The 24,778-nt window shown below is 41.2% G+C and overlaps 1 protein-coding gene across 3 annotated transcripts in view; it reads right to left on the bottom strand.

The window, feature by feature from the left end:
* CLASP2 (cytoplasmic linker associated protein 2) overlaps positions 1-24,778 on the bottom strand; it is a 187,083-nt gene that overhangs the window by 60,310 nt on the left and 101,995 nt on the right. For all 3 annotated transcript variants that reach the window (XM_049871099.1, XM_049871101.1, XM_049871100.1), the window contains exons 15-19: positions 23,924-24,001; positions 23,144-23,311; positions 17,524-17,579; positions 16,125-16,298; positions 4,177-4,278 (exon numbers count right to left, since the gene is read on the bottom strand). In XM_049871099.1, the coding sequence (XP_049727056.1) occupies positions 4,177-4,278; positions 16,125-16,298; positions 17,524-17,579; positions 23,144-23,311; positions 23,924-24,001 (578 nt within the window). The remainder of the gene's footprint in view (positions 1-4,176; positions 4,279-16,124; positions 16,299-17,523; positions 17,580-23,143; positions 23,312-23,923; positions 24,002-24,778) is intronic.

Here is a 24,778-nt window from a genome sequence, read left to right as displayed (position 1 = left end):
CAACGACGTAGAAAGTACAAATGATGAACAGACGATATGGTATTCTGTTACAACCAACAGAAATCTGGGGGGAGGGCTGGTGGGAGAGGGTGGAAAGTTCTTTGACATGTGGGTCTATTCAGCAGACAGAAAACGTGCAGTCCAGAAGAGCGACCTCTGCATCTACTTAGATTTCCTGAATTTATCAAAATTATGCACGCTCACTTTACGTGCAAATTTGCTCATGCCCTCTCTTACGGAACAAAATGGCATATTCATTCTGCTTTAACCATTACCATCTCTTCTCCAAGACTCCCTGGCCCCCACCAAGAGGGTGACAATCCCAGTGCTTATCATTCATTCTGGAATTCTATATTTTTACTTAGAAGAAAATACCAAGGCTCTTTCTCTAGCAGAGAACCACCAAGGCTGGAAAACAGTGCTGATTACTTCTTCCAGGGAAGTCAGAGAGCTGATGAAAAAGGGCATGACGTACCTAGAGAGTAGCACGCTACTAGAAAATACTCTCCTTTGCAAAACCTGAAACTGGATGCCGCATTTCTCTTCCTCTCTTTCAAGTTTTCAAACTTTATACATTTTATGAGATAGCTCCACGGTGTTACTAAAGCTCCTCTGCTTCTGGACGTTTATACTCGTGGGGTCAACTTGGATAATTTAAACAATCCAGGGTTTGGGTAATAAAATAAAAACAGGCCAGAGAAAAACTGTAACGGATAATTTCTGCCTTGCTACGGCTACAAAATGATGAATAGTGTATGTTAAGAATTTCTGCTGAATAGAACCTCTTCTTAATAATGAACGTAGGTGATCGAACGACAGATGCACACTCGTAGGTCTGAAGATTCTTACCACCAATGGTATTAGCAGATTGGGATCCTGAACAAGCGCAAAGGCAGAATTAGGGTAAGGGTTAAAATCCGTGAGGGAAGGAGCAGATTAAAACGGATGGCAGATGGAAATAAGAAAGCTTTAGTCAGTTCTCAGAAACAAAAAGCCCTAGAGCAGAAAAGCAAATTTAGAAAAACCCAGAGCCACAGAAGTCCGTGGTAAAAGCGGCACATTCGGTGGTTTCTGTGGCTGATAAATTGAAATCAGACATTCCCGCACGAAGCAGACGGAACGAAGCTGCAAACGTAGATGTAAATTCTTCAGCTCTTCCGCTACTGATCGTCCAAACTCCAGACAGTCAAGTGTTCAAGCTTTCGTTACTCAAACCTTTAATTTAAAGCTATAGGCCAGGAAGAACTGTAGCATCTGACAGCTGAAGAAAAATTACATTAAAAAGCTACAAATTTTATCTTTCTCAAGGCAAAGACAGAAAAAAAAAAAACAGGGTTGGGGAGACAAAGTTCATGACAAGCTGTGTAATCATCTGCACACAACTAGTCACTATTAACAGAAAAGACACTCTCCTCGCATAAATGCAAATCTCAAAGTCTCTCCTGGGTCTGCTCTTATTTACTTTGGTTAGCCATCAGAACATACCTGCTTTGATCCAAGAGATTTTTTTCCCTAAGTGGTAATATAAAAATTGGGAAAGACTATGCAAACCCCAATGAATTACTTTATAACAAGGTGAAGATGGAAATCCCAGTAGTATTTCTGTGCAATATGTTGTAAAGAAACCTGCATCAAGTTACATAAGGCCACCATATCTTTCTTAAAAAGAATTTAGGAGGGAACACACAGTCGTTCAAATAAACAAGTGAGCAAACTTACAAATAAAACCCCTGTACTAGGACGTAACACCTAAGTGATGTCACAGCGAGAAAGTCTTTCATCTGAAAGGCCTACAAGGTCTGAAAGCACAGTCACTGTGTTCACGCACCTCAGTAGAGGACGTGAAGTCTCCTGCATCGGGTTTCAAAGTGAAAACCATAACACGTGTGGTCATTACAAACCATGTGAGTGCACGGTTCACTCTATTACCATAGAATAACGTCTCACTGGATTGATCTGTACTTACAATGTACCTAAAAGGAAGGTTCTTAAGTAATATGCTAAACCCACTGCCACTGAGTCGATTCTGACTTGCAGCGACCCTGTAAGGACAGAGCAGGGCTGTCCCAGAGCGTTTCCGAAGCTGTAAACCCCGATGGAAGCGAACTGCCCCATCTTTCTCCGGGGCGCGGCTGGCAGGTCTGAACCACCAACATTTTGGCTGGCAGCTGAGTGCTTTAACCACTGCACCACCAGAGCTTCTCCATGTAATGTACTAAAGAACCATATAAAAAGCACTCTGAATAGTTTGCCCTAAGTTCGACCTGACTATTATTTTAGAAGAGAATAAAGTAAAACATCTCACATACAATTTACTTTTATCCTTAAGACACTGAACATGGACGGTTTTGTGACTGCTACTTTTATTTTTCTTTACGTTTTAAGTTTCCTAACTCCACCATTATTCATGTCTGTTTCCTGGATGCCATAAGGATAACTAGGTGGAGAAGTACACACCAGGAACATCAAATTCAATTCACCTAAGATTAATGAGGAGATGTTATCAGCTACCACATGTGGTGCTTATCCTAGGCCGGGCACGGCTGCCAGTTTATCACATACACTACATCATTTAACCCTCACAACAACCCTCTCAGGGGTAAAATTCATCTTATAGATGAGCATACAGACACACAGAGAGCTTAAACAGCCTGGAGAGGCCGAGGTTCAGACCTCACAGTGTGGCCCCAGAGCCCATGACCTGAATCGGTACTCCTTGACCTTTACCGAGATACAGATCACCCAGTGGTCTTGTTAAAATGCAGAGCGTGATTCGGCAGACCTGGGGTGGGACATGGGACTCTGCATTTCTGACAAGTTCCCAGGTGACGCGGACATTGCTGACTGTGGACCACATGTGGAGCCGTGACAGCAAGGCTCCCAGTGACTACTCTATGCTGCTAAAGATGAAGCTACTCTGAAAATTACTGGAAAAACACACAAGTTCAGGGCAGAATGTGGTAAGATCTACTCCTCATGTGGGTAGGAGAAATGCCCTTGGCTAGAGGACATTTGCCATTTTTCCTATTTGCAAATAAATCCTTAATTTGCAAAGCAAGTTTACTGAGTATTTCTGCTGCTGGTACAGGGCCCGTCGCCTGCTCCCGAGGCTACGCTGGCCATGGATTTGTACAACCAGCACCCTGCCCGCCAAGCCCCAGCTCTTTTCACCCATCACAGGTCAGAGGATCAAAGACTCAGGCATCAGGATCAGGGGCAAACAAACAGGGCACCCACAGTCTGGTAGGTCACCTCAACAGCTGAAGGCCTTAAGTCCGCTTCTTTCCCAAAGAGCCAAGTATGCAGAACCACCCTTCATAATCACCTCCCCAGAAAAGTTTCCTGCTTTCAGAGGTAAGTGCTCACGAAAATCTCTTGGTAAAGGAGGGATGGGAACGAACGCTTTTAAATTAATAATAAATAGATGTTACTATTCTGGGACACGTAGAGATGGATCATTCGTTTTACCTAGACCTCAAAATTGTGCTTTTTAGTAATTGTGCTCATCAGGAAGTCAGCTTCCAGCGAAACAGCAAAAACAGAAATCTTAAATTTAACAGGGTTACAACAGAATTGGTCATTTCAATATGTGTTTCCTCACTCTGAATCGCTATATATCTGCTGAAAATGCTGACCAAAAATAAGGAGTTTTAATACGCTCTGGGGTGAGTAAGAAGCTGTACCAAAGATCTATCCTTGGACAGCATTAATCAGATGCAGCCAGATTCTGGTGCTAATATACGGCTACTATTTTGCCTCTAAAAAGCACAATCTTTTACATTTGCCAATTTCTGAGTAGACTGTGGAAACCTTAATGCTGCGGATATGTGCTGTTTAAAATATCTCCATGCAGAAGTTGCTACGGAAGATGAAGTTTTTCTTTCTAGGTGGCAGACATCAAAGATGCAGCCCTAATAACACATCCAAGACAAGACAACACCCACTCAAAAAAATTCCAAGACATGCACAACGACTGACCCAAAACATTGAAAAAAATACCTTCGTTTCTGTCAGGTGATGACGAACCTAAAGCACAGAACAAGAACTCAGTATGGGGCTCGTCTCTGGTGAAGTCAGCTCTTTATCCAACGGTCAATCGCCCAATACAGAAATTGACAAGCAGCACGCACATCCTACCGCACGGACGAACGCGGAGGACTGATAAACGGTACCTACGCTGTGACTGGGACACCATCTTCGTTCGACTTCTTCCTCTGGAGTCTGTCTTGGCACTTCCCGTGCCTGCCAGTGGTGCTGAAAGCTTGGCTCTCACCCGGCCTGAGGAATAAAATATTTCCATCACTAAAGACATTTTTCTCTAATAATATTTAGGAATGAGGGAAAAAAAATTCACCATATTTTCTAATTGGGTGTGCTTTAAAACCATACTATTTTTACCTGCTGTACCATAAAAGCTTACTTCCTTAAAGGGTCGGAATATTGTCTAACTAAAAGATTTCCATTCTTACTTTGACCTTACTAGTCCAGTAAAGTGGGGTTGTAATTAAGGTAATTACCACAGACATGTCACTTGCTACTTAATTGGTAGTTCCAATTCTAAAATTTTATTTTCCAAAACATTTAGCTTATTCTCAAATCTGGCCTACGGTTTTAAATATAAGCCTATTCTTAGAAGCAAAAACCTAAACAACCGTTTTGACCAAAAATGTACTTCTAAAGGGGCTGCAGGAAGAGATACTACCAGATAAGACAGTTCATCTTTCGATCCCGTATCAAACAGCAGATTACAACAGATGTATATGGACATGTCTACTGCTCTCTTCCCCCAAGCAACCAATTTCATTTAGAAAATAATTTGAGGAAACATGTATCACGTGAGAGTTGGCTCTTTTCTCAATTTCTTTCTCTACCTCCCCGTTCTACCCCTCTCTCCTCTACCACTGTCCCACCTTCCTCCACAAAACCAGGCCGCAAAATTCTCATCCTATTTCTAGAGCTCTTGAAGCAAAGGAGATAATGCTTATCAGAGCTCTTAAGTAATCTGTCATTAAAAAAATAAAACAAAACAAATTTTAAAAAAAGAAACAAGTAAGAATAGAATATAGTATCGCTAGCAGGTCTATAAAGAAGCCCTGATGGTGCAGTGGTTAAGAGCGACAGTGAGCTACAGCTGCTAACCAAAAGATCGGCAATTCGAATCCACCAGGTGCTCCCTGGAAACCCTATGGGGCAGTTCTACTCTGTTCTATAGAGTTGCTATGAGTCACAATCGACTTGATGGCCACAGGTTTAGCAGGTACAACGGAATTCTAGGAGCCCTGGTGACACAGTGGTTAAGAACTCAGGCGCTAACCAAAAGGTCATCAGTTTGAATCCAGCAGCCACTCCTTGGAAATCCTATGGGGCAGTGCTACTCTGTCCTTTAGGGTCGCTATGAGTTGGAACCGACTTGATGGGATCAGGTTGTATGGCATTCTAAAGCAACAGTCTCAACCACTATCAAATGAGGACAGTACCAAGCACGATCACAGAACAGGGCTTGGGCCGTTTCAGTTAAAAGGCATAATTTATAGCACATAAACAATATCGCCTGATATAGCTACATTAATTAGGAAAAAACATACTGGAAGAGTAAGTGGAAATCTCAAAATTAAGAAATGTGTGATGGAAGAGAAGAGAATAACAAGGACGAGGAACAAAACAGATGCAAACCCAGAAGGGCAGGTGGTAGAGTCCTTGCATTCCACCAACTTCCTCAAGTCTCCTAAGGAGCCCACAGTTCAGGCCTCCTGCCCTTTCACAGAGTCTCTTTATAGTAAGGCACAATGTTCTCCTGACTCCCAGGGAAAACAGAAAGACCAAGCTGTTATTTTTGAAATAGAGAATCTACCCACATTCTATATAACAAAGAAATTTGGATATGATAAGCATTTCAATATTAAAATTCCTAAGTCACAATGCCAGTGTCACAAATCACGTATTTCAGTGCAAAACTTGAAATATGACAACATTCCACATGTATCAGAGTAAAAATTAGACCTAAAAAAAAGGTAATCTACTTGGTTTTATAGCAGAAGAAAATGTTATCCATGTAAAATTTGGAGGGAAAAAAAATGTGATTCAAATCAGAGGCTTTTGTAAGACAGCTTCAGGCAGGATAACTATAAGGATTGAATTTTTCTACAAATTCAAATGCAATAAATAATTATTTTGAAGAGCACACTGAATCAATAAAAGAAGGTCTCGTGCCACAGTCATTTTTTCGTAACACCAAATTCAAATAAAATGTCTCATTCCACAGTCACTGATTCAAAAATAAGACTCATTTAAAAGCCGACTAAATAAATGCTTTTAAACTCTAATGAGATGATTATAAAAACCATGGTGCATGCTTCCCCGAAGTATAAATGAATTGGTGTAAATTAAAAAATAGAGCCACAAAAACAAAATGAAAAGCATTAATGTCACTACAGAAAAAAATGAAATTATGTACTAATTTTATAGTAGATATTATTAAACATGTTAAGCAATTATGTTTTTTAAGCATGTGATGATCCATGATATACAAAGCAAAATCAGAGGGTGGGAAAAAAAAAAAAAAAATCCAGACATACAACACAACCAAACAAAAAATGTAGAAGCCGCCACAGCTTGCAAATTATATAGATTTGCAAAGAAATTAGACTACTTTAGTTTCAACATTTAATTCCTACTAATGAAAAAATTAATGTAGAGATATCCGTGTTACTAGCAAAATGTATAACTCTTACCATCTTCAGATGCTGTTCCTAAATAAGAGAAATAAAACAATAGCATTTCAACAAACTCTGCCAATGTTGATGTTAAGACCTACCTCGAGACCCCACCCAAGACTAAAATGAAAGGATAAAAACAAAAAATATCTTTAGTTTGATAGCCTCAATTTAACTTCAAAAAGGTTCATTTTGACAAAAAGAAATTTCAGGTAACTTAATGACACACAGAGCCCACGCGGGCACACACACAAGTTAACACAAGACAACTGAAAATGGTAAAATTTCATAGTAAACACTTTTATCTGCTATATTCCATTCTTAAAATTTGAAACAGTGAAGAAAATTAGAGAAATTAGTCACTCGAGGAAGAAGCAACTCTATCACTATTCTTCTTTGCAAAGAAGAGCAGAAATATATTCCCTGCATTTTCAAAAGGTCATCCCTAGAGGAACTAGAGAAGCTAACTGACAAGCATGGGAAAAAAATCCACAACCTAGGCCTCATTAGCCCGGTATTTTCATCAAAGCATCTACAAAGCCAAAGAGCTACCAACTCATCAGTTATTTACTCAACACGTTATCGATGAAAACTAGTATAAAAAAAAGATCAAATATGAATATTACTATTACTAAAGAGCAAATATATACATGTGTGTATATACATGTACACATACACACACATACACGTATGTAGCCCTGGTAGCACAGTGGTTAAGAGCTCGGCTGCTAAACAAAAGGTCGGCAGCTTGAATCACCAGCTCCCCCTTGGAAGCTCTATGGGGCAGTTCTATTCCGTCCTATAGGGTGGCTATGAGTCATCAACTTGATGGCAAGGGGTTTGGGTTTTGTGTGTGTGTGTAGGTACCTATGTATATGTATGTATGTAAGTGATGGTGTGAGAATATCTATATAAACACAGGATTTGCACACAAGTGAGGGTAAGACACTACATAACAGGTGACCCTCAACTACGTTGATCTGGAAAATGAGAATAATTTGTTTTTAAAGGATCCAGGATATTACTATCAGAATCTAAGGGTCTGACACACAGAAATCATCTCTTGATGGGTCTTCATTTCATTCAACAATTTTTAAAAATTCATGAAATACTATAAACATACAGAAAAGCACAGAGACTACCATATATAACTAGCACTCATAAACCTAACCCAAGATTACCTAAATATTCCATTTTATTAAAGTGGAAGGTATATTAAGTCAATTTTCAGAGTATACATAATTATTGACAGGGAAAAATCATTCTCTATTTAGAGAGATGCTACTCTCACATCTGGTGGTGCAGTGGTTAAGAACTCGGCTGCTAACCAGTTCAAATCCACCAGGTGCTTCTTGGAAACCCAATGGTGCAGTTCTACTCGGTCCTATAGGGTCGCTATGAGTTGGAATCGACTCTGTGGCAACGGGTTTATTCTCACACCATGACTTCCAGATTCAGCACCTTATTGTAAGTTCTTAAAGAATGTACAAGTTCCCAGAGAGCATGATGGTATCAGATGAAGTGAGGGGAAAGTGCAGACCACAGGCTGTCTAGTATCAGACAGAAACGCCACACAGGGTTGTTATTGAATCAAACAAATACAGATAAACTAATCATTTGAATGCTGGGATGTAAAAGGCAAAGCTTAAAGTAAATTCAGTTTTGATTCAATGTTAGTTTGAAAGTCACTCTTAAAAAGACAGCATCTGCAACTTGCATTTCATTTTCGTAAATAACCATATGAACTTGTAAAATATGTCATTTTGTCTCTCTCTGCATCAGAGTCAATAAACTGAAAAGCTGAAACAAATGACTTAGGAGAGTCCTTTCCATTCTTCTGAGTCTAGTATCTTAGAGAAAGACTTAAACAGAATTTTCAGAAGAATATTTCTAACAGCTCGGGTAAAAACATTTAAGATATTTAACTTACAACAAACAGTAACCTAGCGTTTGAGTGGACTAGGATGGATATGCTTAACCCAAAACTCAACCATAGAACTATGCTGCCATTTTCACATTAAGACTGTTGAGAAATAAGCAGCATATTCCCAGAAATTAAGAACGAACAAAGATATCATATCAAATCCAGGGTCATAAAAATCTCTAATAATAGAATTAGAAAAGGAAGTTCTTACCATCCATCTTGTCAGAAGTATCCTCTTTGATGAAAGAGCAAGCAAAGAACAGAGGAAAACTTAGTATATTAGAACAAATGGTTTTATAATACCTAGAAAAAATTTTAAGATAGAATTCATAGCACAGACATACATATCAAGCTTGTTTCCAACTAGATCATACTACAAGTTTAAACTAAATGAGGTTCCTATGTGAGATAAAGACTACATCTAACATCCTAAAAAAGGGCACTAAAAAAAAAAAAATTGACACTAAGTCTGAAAGAAAAGTTAGTGAAGCCCATGCCCAGGCCCAAATCTGGACAAATCTAACAAGTCACTTTCTCTGCTCCCCTAGGTGCGGTGCACCACAGCCTCGAGCAGGCTTCCCTGGACAGAAACTCTGCAGACGTTGGTGCATTTCATGTTGAAGGATCACGGTCTGTGCAGCCCCTCCCCCCGCCTCTGAGAGGAGAACTTCTGGAAACCTGAGCCCAGACTCCTTTAGGCTCCACCTGACCAGCCTTTGGCCCTTGCTGATCCTGCTGTGAACCCTTTCTGCTGTAAGAAAGTTCAGCCATGAAACAAGACTCAGAGCTCTGTGAGACCTTCTACGAAGTCACCAAAGGCAGGGGTAGTTGTGGGTGCCTGCAACAGTTCTGAATCTCTTGGGACCTTCACTGGTGACTCTACACCTCAAGGCACCTCTCACAGGCACCCTGTTTACCCTTAGCGAGTGACCCGGACTTCTTGAGTAGAATTAGCAACAACTTCCTGACTGTACTCTTCTTCCTGCTCCTGGCCTGCTTAAAAATAAAAATAAAGTATACCTGAATCTACCTCTTTCCTTCCCTGGTGCCTCAGGGAAACTGGTGCCCCTTCCACACCTACAGCTAACTCCTCAGCTAAAATCTACAGGTCCCAGTCCTCCCGCCTTCCACACCTACAGCTAACTCCTCAGCTAAAATCTACAGGTCCCAGTCCTCCCGCCTTCCACACCTACAGCTAACTCCTCAGCTAAAATCTACAGGTCCCAGTCCTCCCGCCTTCCACACCTACAGCTAACTTTGGTTTTCCCAGAGCAATTCCAAACAAGTACAGTCAGTGGATCCACAGCTTTATAAATCCAGTTGTTGCAAACATTCCTAAATACATATACATATATATTTTTTTATATTAAAGTTTCTTTAATGCAAATTTTTTGTGACTGTCTCCAATCACATCAAGCTTTCTTTTTAGGCTAAAGATAAAGGGTAAACTCAAAACACTTATGATACCCTTACTGCCAAAAGACGCAGCACTTTAGGAAAAAAATACAAGGTGCAAATGCTTTAAGGCAAGTGCTGAGTTTAATACTAAAGGGGAGATTACAGTCAGAACAACTCTCTAAAGAATTCCCAATCTAATGTCTAGCATAAATCTCTCTCCAAAGCTCTATTTACGCCATATCCCAACTGCCTCCTGAGCACATCCAGTTTATGTCTCACAGGGACGGCAAACTTAAAACACTTAAAACTCACCCCACTTTTAGGTGCTCATCTCTTCCCAGCAAACTACCGACAGATTGAGAGGCCCTTTGAGTATGGAAGCATATGCCACTGGACCCCCTAGCAGGTGCCTGGCAAAAGCTAAGCGCCCAATAAGGGCTTTCTAAAACAAACTGGGACACTCTCTCGGATGCAAAAATGCTCAGCCATGATAACCCTGGGTGTGAATGTGGGACAGCTGAAGAAAAGAGAAAAGTGGGAACCTTCCCCTTCTATAATTAAGCAAACATAAAATTCAAACTTTACGGAACCAAAGGAACCAAATTAAATCAATCTCATAGCAGTATTAGAGGCTTTCTTATGAAAAGATACTGTTGCAAATTAACTTTCCAGTTCACAATAAAACACTTAAAATATGTGGTTTTTTTTTTTAATGGTAATAAATAGATATTCAATGTAATTTTTCTGAGTGAGAATGGTCTTTTTTTTTTTTTTCCTTTTGGAGAAATAATTCATAACCCAAAACTTCTCCCTTTTATAGTCCACAAGTCCAGTGATTTTGAGCACATTCATATGGTTGTGCAACCCTCACCACTATGTAATCCCAGGACATATTCATCACCCCCAAAAGAAACCCTGTGGCCGTCAGCAGCCACTCCACATTTCCCTAACTCCCAGCCCCTGGCAGCCACTAGCTGTTTTGTTTTTGTGGATCTGCCTATGCTGGACATTTCAAGTAAATAGAATCACACAAAATGCGGTCTTCTCGGTCTGGCTTCTTCACTCAGCACGTTTTCGAGGGTCATCCATTCTGTAGCTCACACTAGCACTGTCTTCCTTTTGTTGCCCACTAATGCTGTATTGAATGGTTAGACCACATTTTGTTTATCCATTCGTCAGGTGATGGGCATACAGGTTGCTTCCCTTTTTTGCTAACATGAATAATGCTGCTGTGGATGTCCACATACACGTTTTTTGTGAGGATATGTTTTCACATCGCTTGGGTCTACAGCTATGAGTGGAACTTGCTGAGTCACACAGTAAGTCCTATATTTAGCTTTCTGAGGACTTGCTGTTTTCCAGTGTGGCTGCCCCATTTCACGGTCCCACCAGCAATGTACGGTGATTCCAGTTCCAACAGTCTTTGCCCGCACTGGTTACTGCTCATCTTTTTTGCGTCTGGCCACCCTAGTGGGTGTGGAGTGGTATCTCATTACGGTTCTGTATTTCCCTAACGACTCGTGATGCTGACCATCTTCTCATGGGCTTACTGATCACTTCTACATCTTCTTTGGAAAAATGTCTATTTAAATCCTTTATATATTTTAAAATCAGGTTGTCTTTTTTAAAATTTAATTGTAAGAGTTTTAACTTTGTATATACCCCTCCAGTCTTGCATCTATCTATAATTTTAGACAAAATGATGAAACCATTAACACATTGTTTGGTAGTCCATATCACTGGATTTTCTTTGAAAAATATGACTCGCTGATGGCTGCAGAATACATATAAGGATATAACGTAATCAGTCCTCTTGTTACCTATTAAACTCTAAAAACATCTATTATTAAAAATACAATGAATATTCTTTTTTATTGCTCAACATAATTACCTAGACATTGAATTACTGGGCCCAGAATTCTGAACTTTTAAAAGCTTCAGAAAAATTGCTCCATTATCAATTCACATCAGCACTGCATGAAACAGCCTTTCTCACTATATTCTTGTCAACAGTAGGCACTAACTTTACCTTTCTTGTTACATTTATGGTTCTTTCGATTTGCATTTACAGTAAAATCTGAGAAAGCCAGAGCCTGTGTAAGGCAGAACCTGTCAGAGAAGGAAAACCCAGATATTTTGCACTAAAACGAGCACTAGGAAAGTGGTAAGACCGCACCCTGTCAAAGGTGGACAACTTGCGAGTCCCGGAAAAAACGAGGCCGTCCTGTAGAGTTCTGGCTCTCACAGGTTTCGCTGTATTTGATTACCACTGAGGTTTAACATTCATTCTGATGTTTACTAGCAATTCTAATATATGCTTTTACTGATACACTTAAAACTTTTTCCTATAAAAGTAAACTCATTCATTTCTCACAGACTTAAAAAACTTTCTGATATATTAACTTCTTTTTGTAACATGTGGTTAAGTATCTGTTTCCTTTTAGTTTTCAGCCACTTGATTTTCTATTTTCACACTTAAGTTTTAAATCTGAGATATATTTCCTTCATGGTTTCTTTGCGTTTACGTTCAGAAATTCCTTCCCCAATGTGAAAGTAGAATACTCACCTACGGTGTTTTTACCTAGTGGCTTTTAAGTTTCTGTTCAACTTTTCAGTCATTCGGAATGTATTTTTATATGGCATGAAGCATTGTTCTAACTTAATTTTGTACTAAATAGTAAATCGACTGTCTAAACACCACTAGTGAGTAAATCCATCCTTGCCTCATGGTTCTGAACGCAGCCATGCCAACGTATTACATTTCACGTGCACACCTAAAGTCTCTGCACTTTCTGTTCATTCCAATGCCGGCCTAGCTCCACTAGTTCCACCAGGTCCTAACAGCTACAGCTTTGTAACAAGCATCACTAAGTAACAGGGAGAGCAGCTCTTCCAAGTCTTCACAGGTATTCCCTTCATTATTATTCTTGGTTCAAATTTTTCTCAAGTATTCTGATCCTTTAATTTTTCCAGGTAAGTTTGAAAATTATTATGAAAGTTGAAATTTCTTAAAACTGGAATTTTAATGAGTTTAATTCCACTTTCATATTGATTTTGGAATAAAATCTTTATAATATTGAGCCTTTCCTTCAGGCCATGTCTCCAACAGTTCAAGTCTCCACAGTAAATTTTTACAGATTTCATTCTCTAAGTCTTTCAACTGCCTTAAATTGTTAATATGTTATTAAATATTTACGTTGCTAACTTAATATGAATAATTTTAACTGAAGGCTACTATATCTTTGTAATTCTTATCTTGTATAATTGTTTTATATCTAATCAACATGTTTATCTTTCAGTCCTAATAATTTCCTAGTTGACTCTCCAGGGGTTTCTAAAACATCGTCTCTGCAAATTACGGTAATTTCTTTCTCCTTCTTCCCAATAGTTATTAATTTCATTTTCATTTTATGCCATATTTCATCAGAGTGACTTAGGGAACAACGCTAAAATCACAGTGGTGACTATGCGCAACCTGATACCGATGGACTGCAGCTGACAAGTATAGGATGCTGTCTGAGGAAGTAAAGGAAAAAAAACAGAAGTACACCCACTCCTCACTTATCGACATGGTTAGGTTCCAAAGACCAGGTTGTTGCGTGAAAATTGGCATGCAAAAATGGGGGATTTTTTTCTTGTTTTCAGACCATCCATTTACTCAATTTCCTTTATTTAGAAAATATGATCAGAGAAATAATAACAGCTAAGATTTACTGATGTGCTCATCACTGTCCAGTTACGGATCATTCCGCTGTGGAGAAGGAGGCTTGGAGGAGACAAATCTGCATGCAGCCGGGTTATGTGACTGGAGGGCCCACGGCTTGACCACTTCCCCTTCTCGTGGAGCCACCTCTGGGGCTCCACTTCCACCCCCACAAGCCCTATGTTCAGTATCTGAAGTCTGCTCTGCTCTTGGGCCTGATGAGTCACCGAGGCTGGGCCTCCTGAGAGGGCACTGGGGGCCTCGCCGCACACCCGGCCCCACCAAGGTGGAAGCGTCAGGCCCAGTGGGGCTCACTTTGGGAAGTCATTAAGGTCACATGCATTTCTTCCAAACACCCTCTCCAATGCCACCTCTTTCTTTCCTCCCTTGCCATCCCACAGCAATTGTGAGCTGCAGGGCCACAGGCCGCATAGTCTCAGTGCTGTCTGCACACTTGCCTGGAGGCCCTGACCACGAAGGAGGCTGCCCCATGCGTGTGGCAGCAGGACGCTGTGGCCCCGCTGGCAGAAGGGAATGGAGGGTGTGGGGCAGCACAGCCAGGCTTCCAGGTGGGGGGAGACTCTCCTAGAGGGAGGAGGTGCTCCCCAGCCATTGCCACTATGCCTCCCACCTGGTTAATGCACAAAAAGTCAGACAGTAGATTTTTTCACTATTGTCATAAACGCGAAACGTCAGATAATGAGGCAGTCAGTAAGTAAGGACTGTGTGCAAATGCCTTAACATGACAGAGAATATCGATAAGCCACCGTGTCAGGAACAGATGTTAATTTTTAATCGAACAGTTTTGGGCGTCTAGTAAGATGACCGTGTCCCTTCTTTACTGTCCTGTGATTTCCTTCCTGCATGCGCCAGTCACGTGACAGGAATAACGGCACTGCAATAGTAAAGCCCCCACGCTGGCTACGGGATGTTCTGATTTTTGACCTATTACTGAATTATATCTGCTATCACTTTCTTCTTTAGGATGTTGACATCTACACTCATAAATGAGACAGGTTTTCTTTGTACGTGCTTTTGGGTTTTGAAATCTCAGGGTTAAACACATACGCAGTTCAATTTCTTTTGGGTATCCTCGAAGTTAAGAATGTTTCTTATTTCAAGGATGTTTATTACTGAAATGCTATTCACGCTACAGAGGGACAGAAACACAAACCAGAGCACTCAGTTCAGACGGTTCAAAGTGGTTCCCTGGATTGCTTTATTGGAATAATCCAAATCCGATGACCTTTTAAGTGCTCTGATTTGTCCCCATACCTCTCAGCAATCCCAGAAACAAACACACAATAGCAAAGGCGGGTGGCTCTACCAAGTGCACCCACATGACTTCAGAAACACAAAGACTCTGATACAAAACAGTTTTTTAGCCTGTGCTCTTCCTTGCCTGCTTGTCTGAGCCAAAACAAAGCACACTTCAAATTTTCACATCTAATTCATAAAAACCTCAAAGGCATCAGAGGAAGGAATGGAAGCCAGGCTGTAGACAGGAAAATCAGGGCGGCAGGTTAAAATTTTAAGAATAAAAACAGTAATAAATAGAAAGATGCGGCTGTGTCCCCATCTGTTTTCTGTTCATATAGCGAATCCTAACAGTATCCCATATTGACACCTACAGGCTTACTCAGTTAAAAACACAAGGCGAAAATGCACATGAATAATATATGATTGTGCTAACCTTCCCAACAACATATCTAACATGGATAAATTAAAATTCACGTCTGGATTTTACACCACCAAAAGTTCACAATAATTTACCATGCCTTTAGGACACACTATTCAAGTCTGCGCTGCATTTAGTGACATGGTCAAATGAAGAGTTTGAAGAGAAAGAAAAATCAAGCACAGAGACAGGCAACATGGAAAACCAACCTCATGCTTTTAAGTTGATGGACATAAAAATATACAAAAACGAGCTCTGACTAGCCTTTGGGATATACGTTAAAGCTGTGATTAGAAACAGAAAAGCTCTGCTGTCCTCCCAGGTCCCTGAAAGGCTTTCACTCCTTGGCACAGTGATAAAAGTGGGAGAAAGAAAAGAGAACAGAGAAGCAAGACACAAGGCCCATGCCCTTCCCAAAGCCCCTTAGTAACCGGTGGCCTGATGCAGCACAACTGCAGAGCTGTGTGAAAACTCTACAGGCAAATCATGGAATCGAGGATCGTTTCTTTGATCAGTACGATGAGGAGGAGGACAAGTGCGAACAAGGCAGCTTAGATACCTCAGAATGGTGTCCCCACTATGAAACCTTACTAAAAAATGTGTCACCACCCATAACTAGCAGGAATGGAAGGGAGGTCATGAGGTATCATCCTGCCTTCACTGAGACTGGGGTGAGAACGCTGTACCACTTCCCAATGGCCGACTTACCTAGAGACGCATAGCAGCCTGGATTCAGGGCGCCTGCACCTAAGCGCCCGCTCCGCACTGACTGCCCGGCAGCGTGATGTGCCTTGGCACCAGCAGCGGCATTCACATCAATGTCACTTCGCGAACGCTGCAGGCTTCCTGGGAGGGAGCTGGCTTTGCTGCTGCTGGCCGACACTAGGGAAGACAAAGCAAAGGCAACCTGTGTTATTTAAATCACTGCCCCAAAACCAAAAAAACGAATCCACTGCCATCAAATCCATTTCAACTCATAGCGACCCTACAGGACAGAGCAGAACTTCCCCATACAGCTTCCGAGGCTGTAATCTTTACGGAAGCTTTCTCCTGCTGAGCGGCTGGGGGGTTCTAACTGCTGACCTTTCAGTTAGCAGCCAAGCGCTTAACCACTGCGCCCCCAAGACTCCTTTAAATCGCTGCTAGCAACATGAAAATAACATAGACGTGAAACCAACATGAGGTAACCCATGATGACGAACGGTCAAACAAGAAAGCAGTGTACGATGGACAATACTACAAAGTACTTTAAAGTCAGGGCCACTCAGTTTCAATCCTGGCACAACGAAAGCTTCTAAGGGCAATTTTCTCAGTGGGAGAAAGTGAGAAAAGTGATCATACTTTGACTGCAAAATTCACAGGACAGTTTTGGTGATGACGAGATGACGTTTCTGGTTTATGAAAATAAAGCACTGTACCTGATCAACAGATGGCAGTAGTTTTATTTTTCACTATCAGAAAATGCAACAACTGAAGCAGCAACAGGGATACTCAGATTCAAGGCAGGCTCTGACACTCTTCAGTACTAAGTCATTAAGTTGCTGGTCGTTAGTTTTTCAGTTTTAAAAGTGAGGAATTTTACAGCATAGCTGTGAGTCCTCGCCCACCACCCACTGCTGCCGAATATATTCCGACTCATAGCGACCCTCTAGGATAGACCAGAACTGCCCCATAGGGTTTTCAAGGCTATAGTCTTTACAGAAGCAGACTGCCACATCCTTCTCCTGCAGAGAGACTGGTGGGTTTGAGCTGCCGATCTTTTGGTTAGCAGCCAAGCACTTAACCAGTGTGCCACCAGGGCTCCTCAACTGTGAGTCAGGTCCCATTAGTAGGCCATGAAATCAAATGACCAGGACATAACCAGCATTTTTTAAGGGATGAAATGGAATAAAAAACAGAGTGCATCACAAGAATGCGTAAGTAGTGTTTCACGGAACTTCTGCATATAGTGTACTTGTACACCGCAGGCATACACACAGGTATAGTGTATTTGTGTGGTACTGGGTTAGGATGTAATATGATTTTTCCACTGTGACTCACCTGCAAGCTGTTAAAAAGTTGCTACCTTAGAGATAAAGTATGCTACCATTCTTAAAAAGGCCATTACCTCTTCCAGCCACAGTTGACGGGTTTGCTGTAGACCATTTGGAAGAAAAAGGACGACTGCAAAGTAAAAATAAGGGCTTTTAGTAAGAAGACTTGATTTACCACTTTTTCTGAAAATAGTGAAATACTTCAGTGAGTTTTCTGAAGAAAACATAAGTTACAACTACAAGTTCCCAAAGTACTTCTAATTTTAACTTTCATTTACAAATCATTTTACAACAATTGTTCTCAAACATATGTCACCACAGATCAATGGTTATCTCAACAGGCTGTGACGCAAAAATGAAGTACTGGCAGTGAGCAAAGACTGTAAGCTCTACAGAACACGGGGCAGGGTTACTTCTGTACACTCTGGACCTCAGCACCACCACTGCCCAGCACAGAAGCCTCAATGACAGCACTCTCAACTACTTGCAGTCTGCTGTTTTGCTCAAAGGGAGAGACAGGCAGGGTTACTTCTGTACAGCCTAGTCCTCAGCACCCATCAGTGCCCAGCACAGAGGCCTCAATGACAGCGCTCTGAACCACATGCAGTCTGCTATTTTACTCAGAAGGAGAGACAGGCAGGGTTACTACCAGCACACAGGTAACTCTCTCACCTAAGCCACACGGTTGTGGCCAGTGGCAATTCAGGCAGTTATCTATCATGTAGATAATCTGCTACCCACAGCAGCGCTATCAGTGTCACTGCCTGGGCCAGCAGAAAAAAGGCTAAGAGCCACTGCCAAAGACAACACATTAGCAATTACAATGGTACTCTGCAGCCCACGGATACATAATACAGCTAAATAGGTACGTAATCGGGATCTGGAAAGTACATCTATAAAGTTTTAAGGGGTAGGGGAAACACTGAAAACCAATCCCCTTGCTGTCAAGTCAATTTCGACTCATAGCAACCCTACAGGACAGAGTAGAGCTGACCCATAGGGTTTCCAGGGAGCACCTGGTGGATTCGAACTGCTGACCTTTTGGTTAGCAGCCGTAGTTCTTAACCATTATGCCACCAAGGGTAGGAGAGGGAAGCAAAAACCTCAAACTGATTTATGCCAGAAAAATATTATTTAAGTTATATATCATCAAATAGTAAATTTGGTAGTTCATTATTAAACCCAGTGTTATATAATTTTTATAACTGTCCTCTAAAATTGCTATCATCTTATATTGAGGGAGGCCACTTTAAGGTCCAAAAACTTAAAGTTGTTAACCCACCCAGGTGTAAGGTGGAAGATAGGCCTGGTGATCTGCTTTCATTAAGATTACGGCAAGGAAAACCCTATGGAGCAGTTCTACTCTGCGACTCATGGGGTTGCCCTGAGGTAGAACTGAGTCAACCGCAACTAACAACAAAATGTTTAAAGTTGCTATCAAAACCCAAACCCACTGCCATCGAGTCGATTCCGACTCACAGTGTCCCTACAGGACAGAGGAGAACTGCCCCATAGGGTTTCTGAGAAGCACCTGGTGGATTCAAACTGGCGATCTTTTGGTTAGCAGCCAAATGCTTAACCACTGTGCCAGATACTGTACTAAGTAAAATAATTTTGCTACTCAAAGTATGGTCCATGGACAAACAGCTTTGGCATCACCAAGGGGCTTGTAAAAAGTGAGACCTCCTGAATACAAACCTGCATTTTAACAAGATCTTTAGGGTTCACGTATACTTTAAAGTCTGAGAATACTAAAATAAAACTGAGAAAGAGCAACAAAGACAGCTCATTTCAGGTGAGGCGGTCACCATAATTTTAAATAGATGTTTAGATGAGTTAATTACTCTTACATTAATTATTTTTTGAAATCAGATCAGATCTGCTTTTATTAAAAAAACGTGTGTCACTGAGCTTGTGTACAGGTGCTCTTCTGAAACTAGGGCCATGGGTCATAGGTCTTTCTAAGAGCCCCAACTGACCCGACTCGGGGGAAATGCTTTATTTAGAACCATTTTAGAGCTCTGAAATCACAACCCAGTGACCCGCCACGAACAGAACACCACCTAAAGACCAGAAGAGAAGCCACAGAGAACAGGCTTCAAAATGTTTTCTTTTCTTTTTTACGTTTTTTAAAAAAAAGCATCACACATGCATGGGAGAAACAAGAACGGTAGAAAATATGTGGAAAAGCAAGTCTCCTTCCACATGGGATCCTCCACAGAGACAACCATTACCACCAAGCCTTATCTTTCCTCTTCCAGGGACACTCTAGGCTTATGTGTATGGGTGGACGACTATACACACGCCCCCCTTTTTATACCAATGGTAGCTTTGTATACCCGTTAGGCCACACAATAAATTTACCTCTCTTTGAACAATACCGTAGTTTTTTTTTCTGCTTCTACTACCTTGTAAATAGTTCCTTCCTGATGGCAATTTATGCAGTTTCTAGTGTTTGTTGTCACAAAAATAACTACATGAATATTCTCTTTAGTGTAGTTAAGAACTGCGCTTTGAACCCCTGCTAGGAATTTCCATTTCTAACGAGTTCCCAGGAAGTTATACATAAGAATCACCTGGGGATCTCCTTGAAGTGCAGATTCTGATTCAGTATATCTGGGGCAGGAATGCAAATTCTCAGCAGGGGTGCAAACTGGAATGAACAGTCTGAAGCCCTGGTTAAGAACAGGTTCAGTTTGTTGCTGTAAAAATTCCACCTCAAGACATGTATTTTTAATCAATTTATTTCTTGGTTAACTTTTAATGAAAAATTCAAACATATATGAAAGTAGAGAAAAACCCGCCCAGTACCCACATCCACCTACGGCGTTCATCAACTTATTGCTAACCTTGTTCCAACTGTCTCGGCCCCTCAGACACACACACACACCCTCAGACACACACACACCCCCTCAGACACACACACACCCCTCAGACACACACACACCCCCTCAGACACACACACACCCCTCAGACACACACACACACACCCCTCAGACACACACACACCCCTCAGACACACACACACCCCCTCAGACACACACGCCCCTCAGACACACACACTCCCCTCAGACACAGACACACACCCCTCAGACAGACACACACACCCCTCAGACAGACACACACCCCTCTCCCTCTCTGCCTCCCTCTTCATCTATACTATTAAATACTGTCTTAAAAACATACAAGCACTGTTTTAAAAAACAAACTGCAATACTGTCATCACCCTTAAAAATCTGACAATTCATGGATGTCATTAAATGTCTACCTGGTATTCAGATATCCCAGCTTCCTCAATATTTTTTTAAAATAATTTTTATTGTTCTTTAAGTGAAAGTTTACAAATCAAGTCAGTCTGTCACATAAAAGCTTATATACACCTTACTCCATACTCCCACTTACTCTCCCCCTAATGAGTCAGCCTGCTCCCTCCTTCCAGTATCTCCTTTCGTGACGGTTTTGCCAGTTTCTAACCCTCTCTACCCTCCCATCTCCACTCCAGACAGGAGATGCCAACACAGTCTCAAGTGTCCTCCTGATACGAGTAGCTCACTCTTTATCAGCATCTCTCTCCAACCCACTGTCCAGTCCCTTCCATGTCTGATGAGTTGTCTTCGGGAATGGTTCCTGTCCTGGGCCAACAGACGGTTTGGGGACCATGACCGCCAGGATTCTTCTAGTCTCAGTCAGACCATTAAGTCTTGCCTTAATATTTTTTATAGTTAGTTTGTTCAAATCAAGAGGTCCACACATTAAATGTGTTTGATACGCCTCCTAAATTTGTTTTACAAATGGTCCAAAATTACTCTGAAGCCAAAGATGAGAAGGTAAGGGGGCAGGGAAACTAGAGAACTGGAAATGGTACAACCAGATGGAGTGAATGGGAATGGTGGCACTTGGTGAAAATGTAAACAGTATCACTAAGTTGTAAAGAAATTGTTAAATTGGAACCTAACCTGCTGTGTAAAGTTTCGCCTTAAACACAAGAAGTATTAATTAAAAAAAAAAATTGTTTTAAGCTGTAGGTCCTGCTTCCTTTATTTCCGCCCATTTTCTGTGTTGAAGGAACTCGGTTGTTTATTCTATAGAAATTCCCACACTGGGGATTTTTGCCAGTTGTACTCCCATATTATCACAATATTTTCATCTGTTCCATGTTATTTCCTGTAAACTGACAGATCCAGAAGACTGATCTGATGCAGACATGACTTTGGCAAGACTACTTTTATATAGAAACACGCATTTATCTACATGTACATGTATGTGTATCAATGTATGTATACACATATATACGCATATGATACTTTCAGAACAACAGTATTCACAAGACCCAAGTGCCTCTTAAATTCTGCATGATAGGTGCCTCTCTTGCCTCACCCTCATCCCAGCCCTGTATCAGGATGCTGCCAAGACAACCAGAAATCTCTGTGGGGTTCAAACTCCCAAAGAGAAGGAAATTACAGAGAGGCAGGCTGACCTTCTTTGAGCCACTCTTCCCTGGGGAATCTGGAGATACTTGGCACAGAGCAGGAAGCCTTGAAGATGGACAGAAGCCGCTGATGAGAAGCAGAAAGGCCACGAAAGCTTGTGACAATCTCACTGGGTAAGTACGACAGTAAGTAGGGACAGGGCTGCCAAGGCAGCAAAGATCCATGGATCTCACCATAATAATGAGAAGGAAGTTACAGAGAAGTGAGTCAGATACTGGGTAACTTTGCACCCCGAGGGATTTGCTGAATTCTTAAGCTGAGCAAGCGGTGAGGAAGGAAAGCAATACAGATTTTACTAGCCACCCAGGGCTGTGTAACACTCCTGCAATAAGTTCTCAATCTCCATTACAATGCCCCAGAAATGGGTTACTTATTTTATGTACTATTCTTATATAAAAAAAAAAAATTTTTTTTTTTTTTATTCTTAGTACATTAAAAAAAAGTATATACCAGACTTAATGGTGAGACTAGAGAGACCCCGGAGGTCACAGTCCCCAGACCCTCTGTTAGCCCAAAACTGGAACCATTCCCAAAGCCAACTGTTCAAATAGGGATTGGACTGGATCGTAAGAGAGGAGTAAAGATGAGAAAGCAGAAGTGGACAGGAGCTGGTTGAATGGACATGGGGAATAGAGGGTGGAGAGAAGGAGTGTACGGTCTCATGAGGGGGAGAGCAGCTAGGAGTACATAGCAAGGTGTATATAACTTTTTGTATGAGAGACTGACTTGATTTATAAACCTTCACTTAAAGCACAATTTAAAAAAAAGTATATAAATCAGTGCCTCTCAATCTTCTTCACAGATATGAGTGTACAGAGAAGCCACGCTAGCATGTAACCCAACCCTTGAGAAAATAGACCGAAGACATTAAGTACACTTGAATCAACCTTTTTTTTAAGGCTTTAGGTGAATGCAAGTGATACTCAACCATCCAACTTAAGTGCTCATGGCGACCCCATGTGCGTGGAGTAGAACTGCTCCACAGGGTTTTGAAGGCCGTGACCTTTCTGAAGCAGGCTGCTAGGCCTGTCTTCTGAGGCACCTCTCGGTGGGTTCCAACTATCAACCTTTCACCTAGTAGCCGAGCACCAACCTTCACCATGGGCTAGAACCAACTCAATGGCAACTAACAATGACAACTTAAGTAACTTTGGGGAGTAGGGGGCAAGAAGAAATCAGTAATGATCACATAAATGAACCTTACTTGAGACTTTCTTGTGAGCTGGATGAGGACCTGTCTGACTGAGGAAGAGATGCCACGCTGCCAGAACTCTTTAAGTAAGTTTGAAGACTCTTCTGATAAGATGGCTCCAGGGAATTATACAATGTCTCAGCTTCACCAGGAAAGTGGTTTCTAAGACCCATGTATGTCCTGTAAAACAAACAAGAAGGAAAAGAAAAGGGCATGAGGTAACAGCTTCTATGATTAGGCATTAACAGCAAAATGCACACGTTCAGGAAGAATAAAGATGAGCCCACAGGTTTTAATACATCTACTAAGTGCGATGTGGATAAATTCAACACGTTTCAGCAGAAACACAGTAGACCATGAAAGCAGACCTCAGTTTGAAACTTGGCTGTGCCGCTCACGGTTTACCCGGCCCCGAGAAAACTGCAAAATCTCCAAACCTCAGCCGCTACCCATGGAGGTAACATCCACTTTGTGGAATCATTTTAACAATTAGAAAATAATGTCTGCCAAGTGCCTCACAGAACATTAGGTACACATGTTCAACACATTAGTGATTTTTATTTACAATGAAAGTGACAAGGTTGTGATGGGATAGCAACACTGATGACTACACAGACCAGTCAGTCGGCTAGTGAAGATTTAATGGAGAAACACCAATCCAAACTGTATCAACGAACTAGGGAAGCAGAATACTTGGGACGCCTCTGATATGTTTATTCTCCCAGTACAACTCCTTTCAGAGAAAAGACCAAAGTCTGGTTAAAATGTCACAAAAACACACTGTAAACTTACTTTCTTGCCTCCACTCTGGCCTCAGCATCAGCATCATGAATTCCCTTCTTAATTGTTTCAACCAAGACAGCTGCATGTCTATAAAATAAATATCTATCATTATATTCTTGTATAAAGGTGTGTATTTCACCACCAACGATACTGCCTATATGTTAACATCAATGACAAAGGGGCAAGTGAATGGATTTGTTAGTGCATTACAATAAATCTAAGACAGCAGGATTGTTCTAAGAGCCCACCCCATGTATTCTACTCATGCATGGTTTCCTTCTAATAATTCACTCACTATAACCCTGACAACAATTATTTTTATAAGGAATCCAATATAAATTTATAAATATACAGTACTCAAATTTCACCTTTTTTAATTAAAAAAAAAAAAAACTTCCATGTGGTTTCTAAGTCACTCACCCACTGTAAACAACAATTTGCTAAGAGGCTAATCAGTTACAATCTGACCAAACTGAATAGCAACTACCACCAAAGAATTTAAAGAAAGCCTAGAATTATATCATGCCTACATTAAACAACAAATTCTATCTTTTAAAAATAGGCTGTGACAGGATAATATATGATTTAAGGATTTCCACAAAAATGGAAATCAGCAGGTATTACCAAGCTTCAAACTTGAAACTAATGAAAAACAGAGCCGTGCGACTAGCCAGTGACCAGCTGCTGCCCACTGTTTTCCTCTCGTTCCTCTCAGAGCTACATTACGCACGGCCCAGTATACACTTGACCGACGACACCTCATGATGGTGAGGTGAAACTTTCCAACAGTTTCCCTCTTTCCTCTGAAAGGATGCCCCTTCCTTCTGTCTTAAATCATTCACTACTTGATTAGCTGTATCTCAG

Source organism: Elephas maximus, chromosome 27, assembly GCF_024166365.1.
Source record: "Elephas maximus indicus isolate mEleMax1 chromosome 27, mEleMax1 primary haplotype, whole genome shotgun sequence".
Classification (NCBI taxonomy): Eukaryota; Metazoa; Chordata; class Mammalia; order Proboscidea; family Elephantidae; genus Elephas; species Elephas maximus.
The sequence above is the reverse complement of the archived record's forward strand: the minus strand, read 5'-3'. Positions and strand labels throughout refer to the sequence as shown.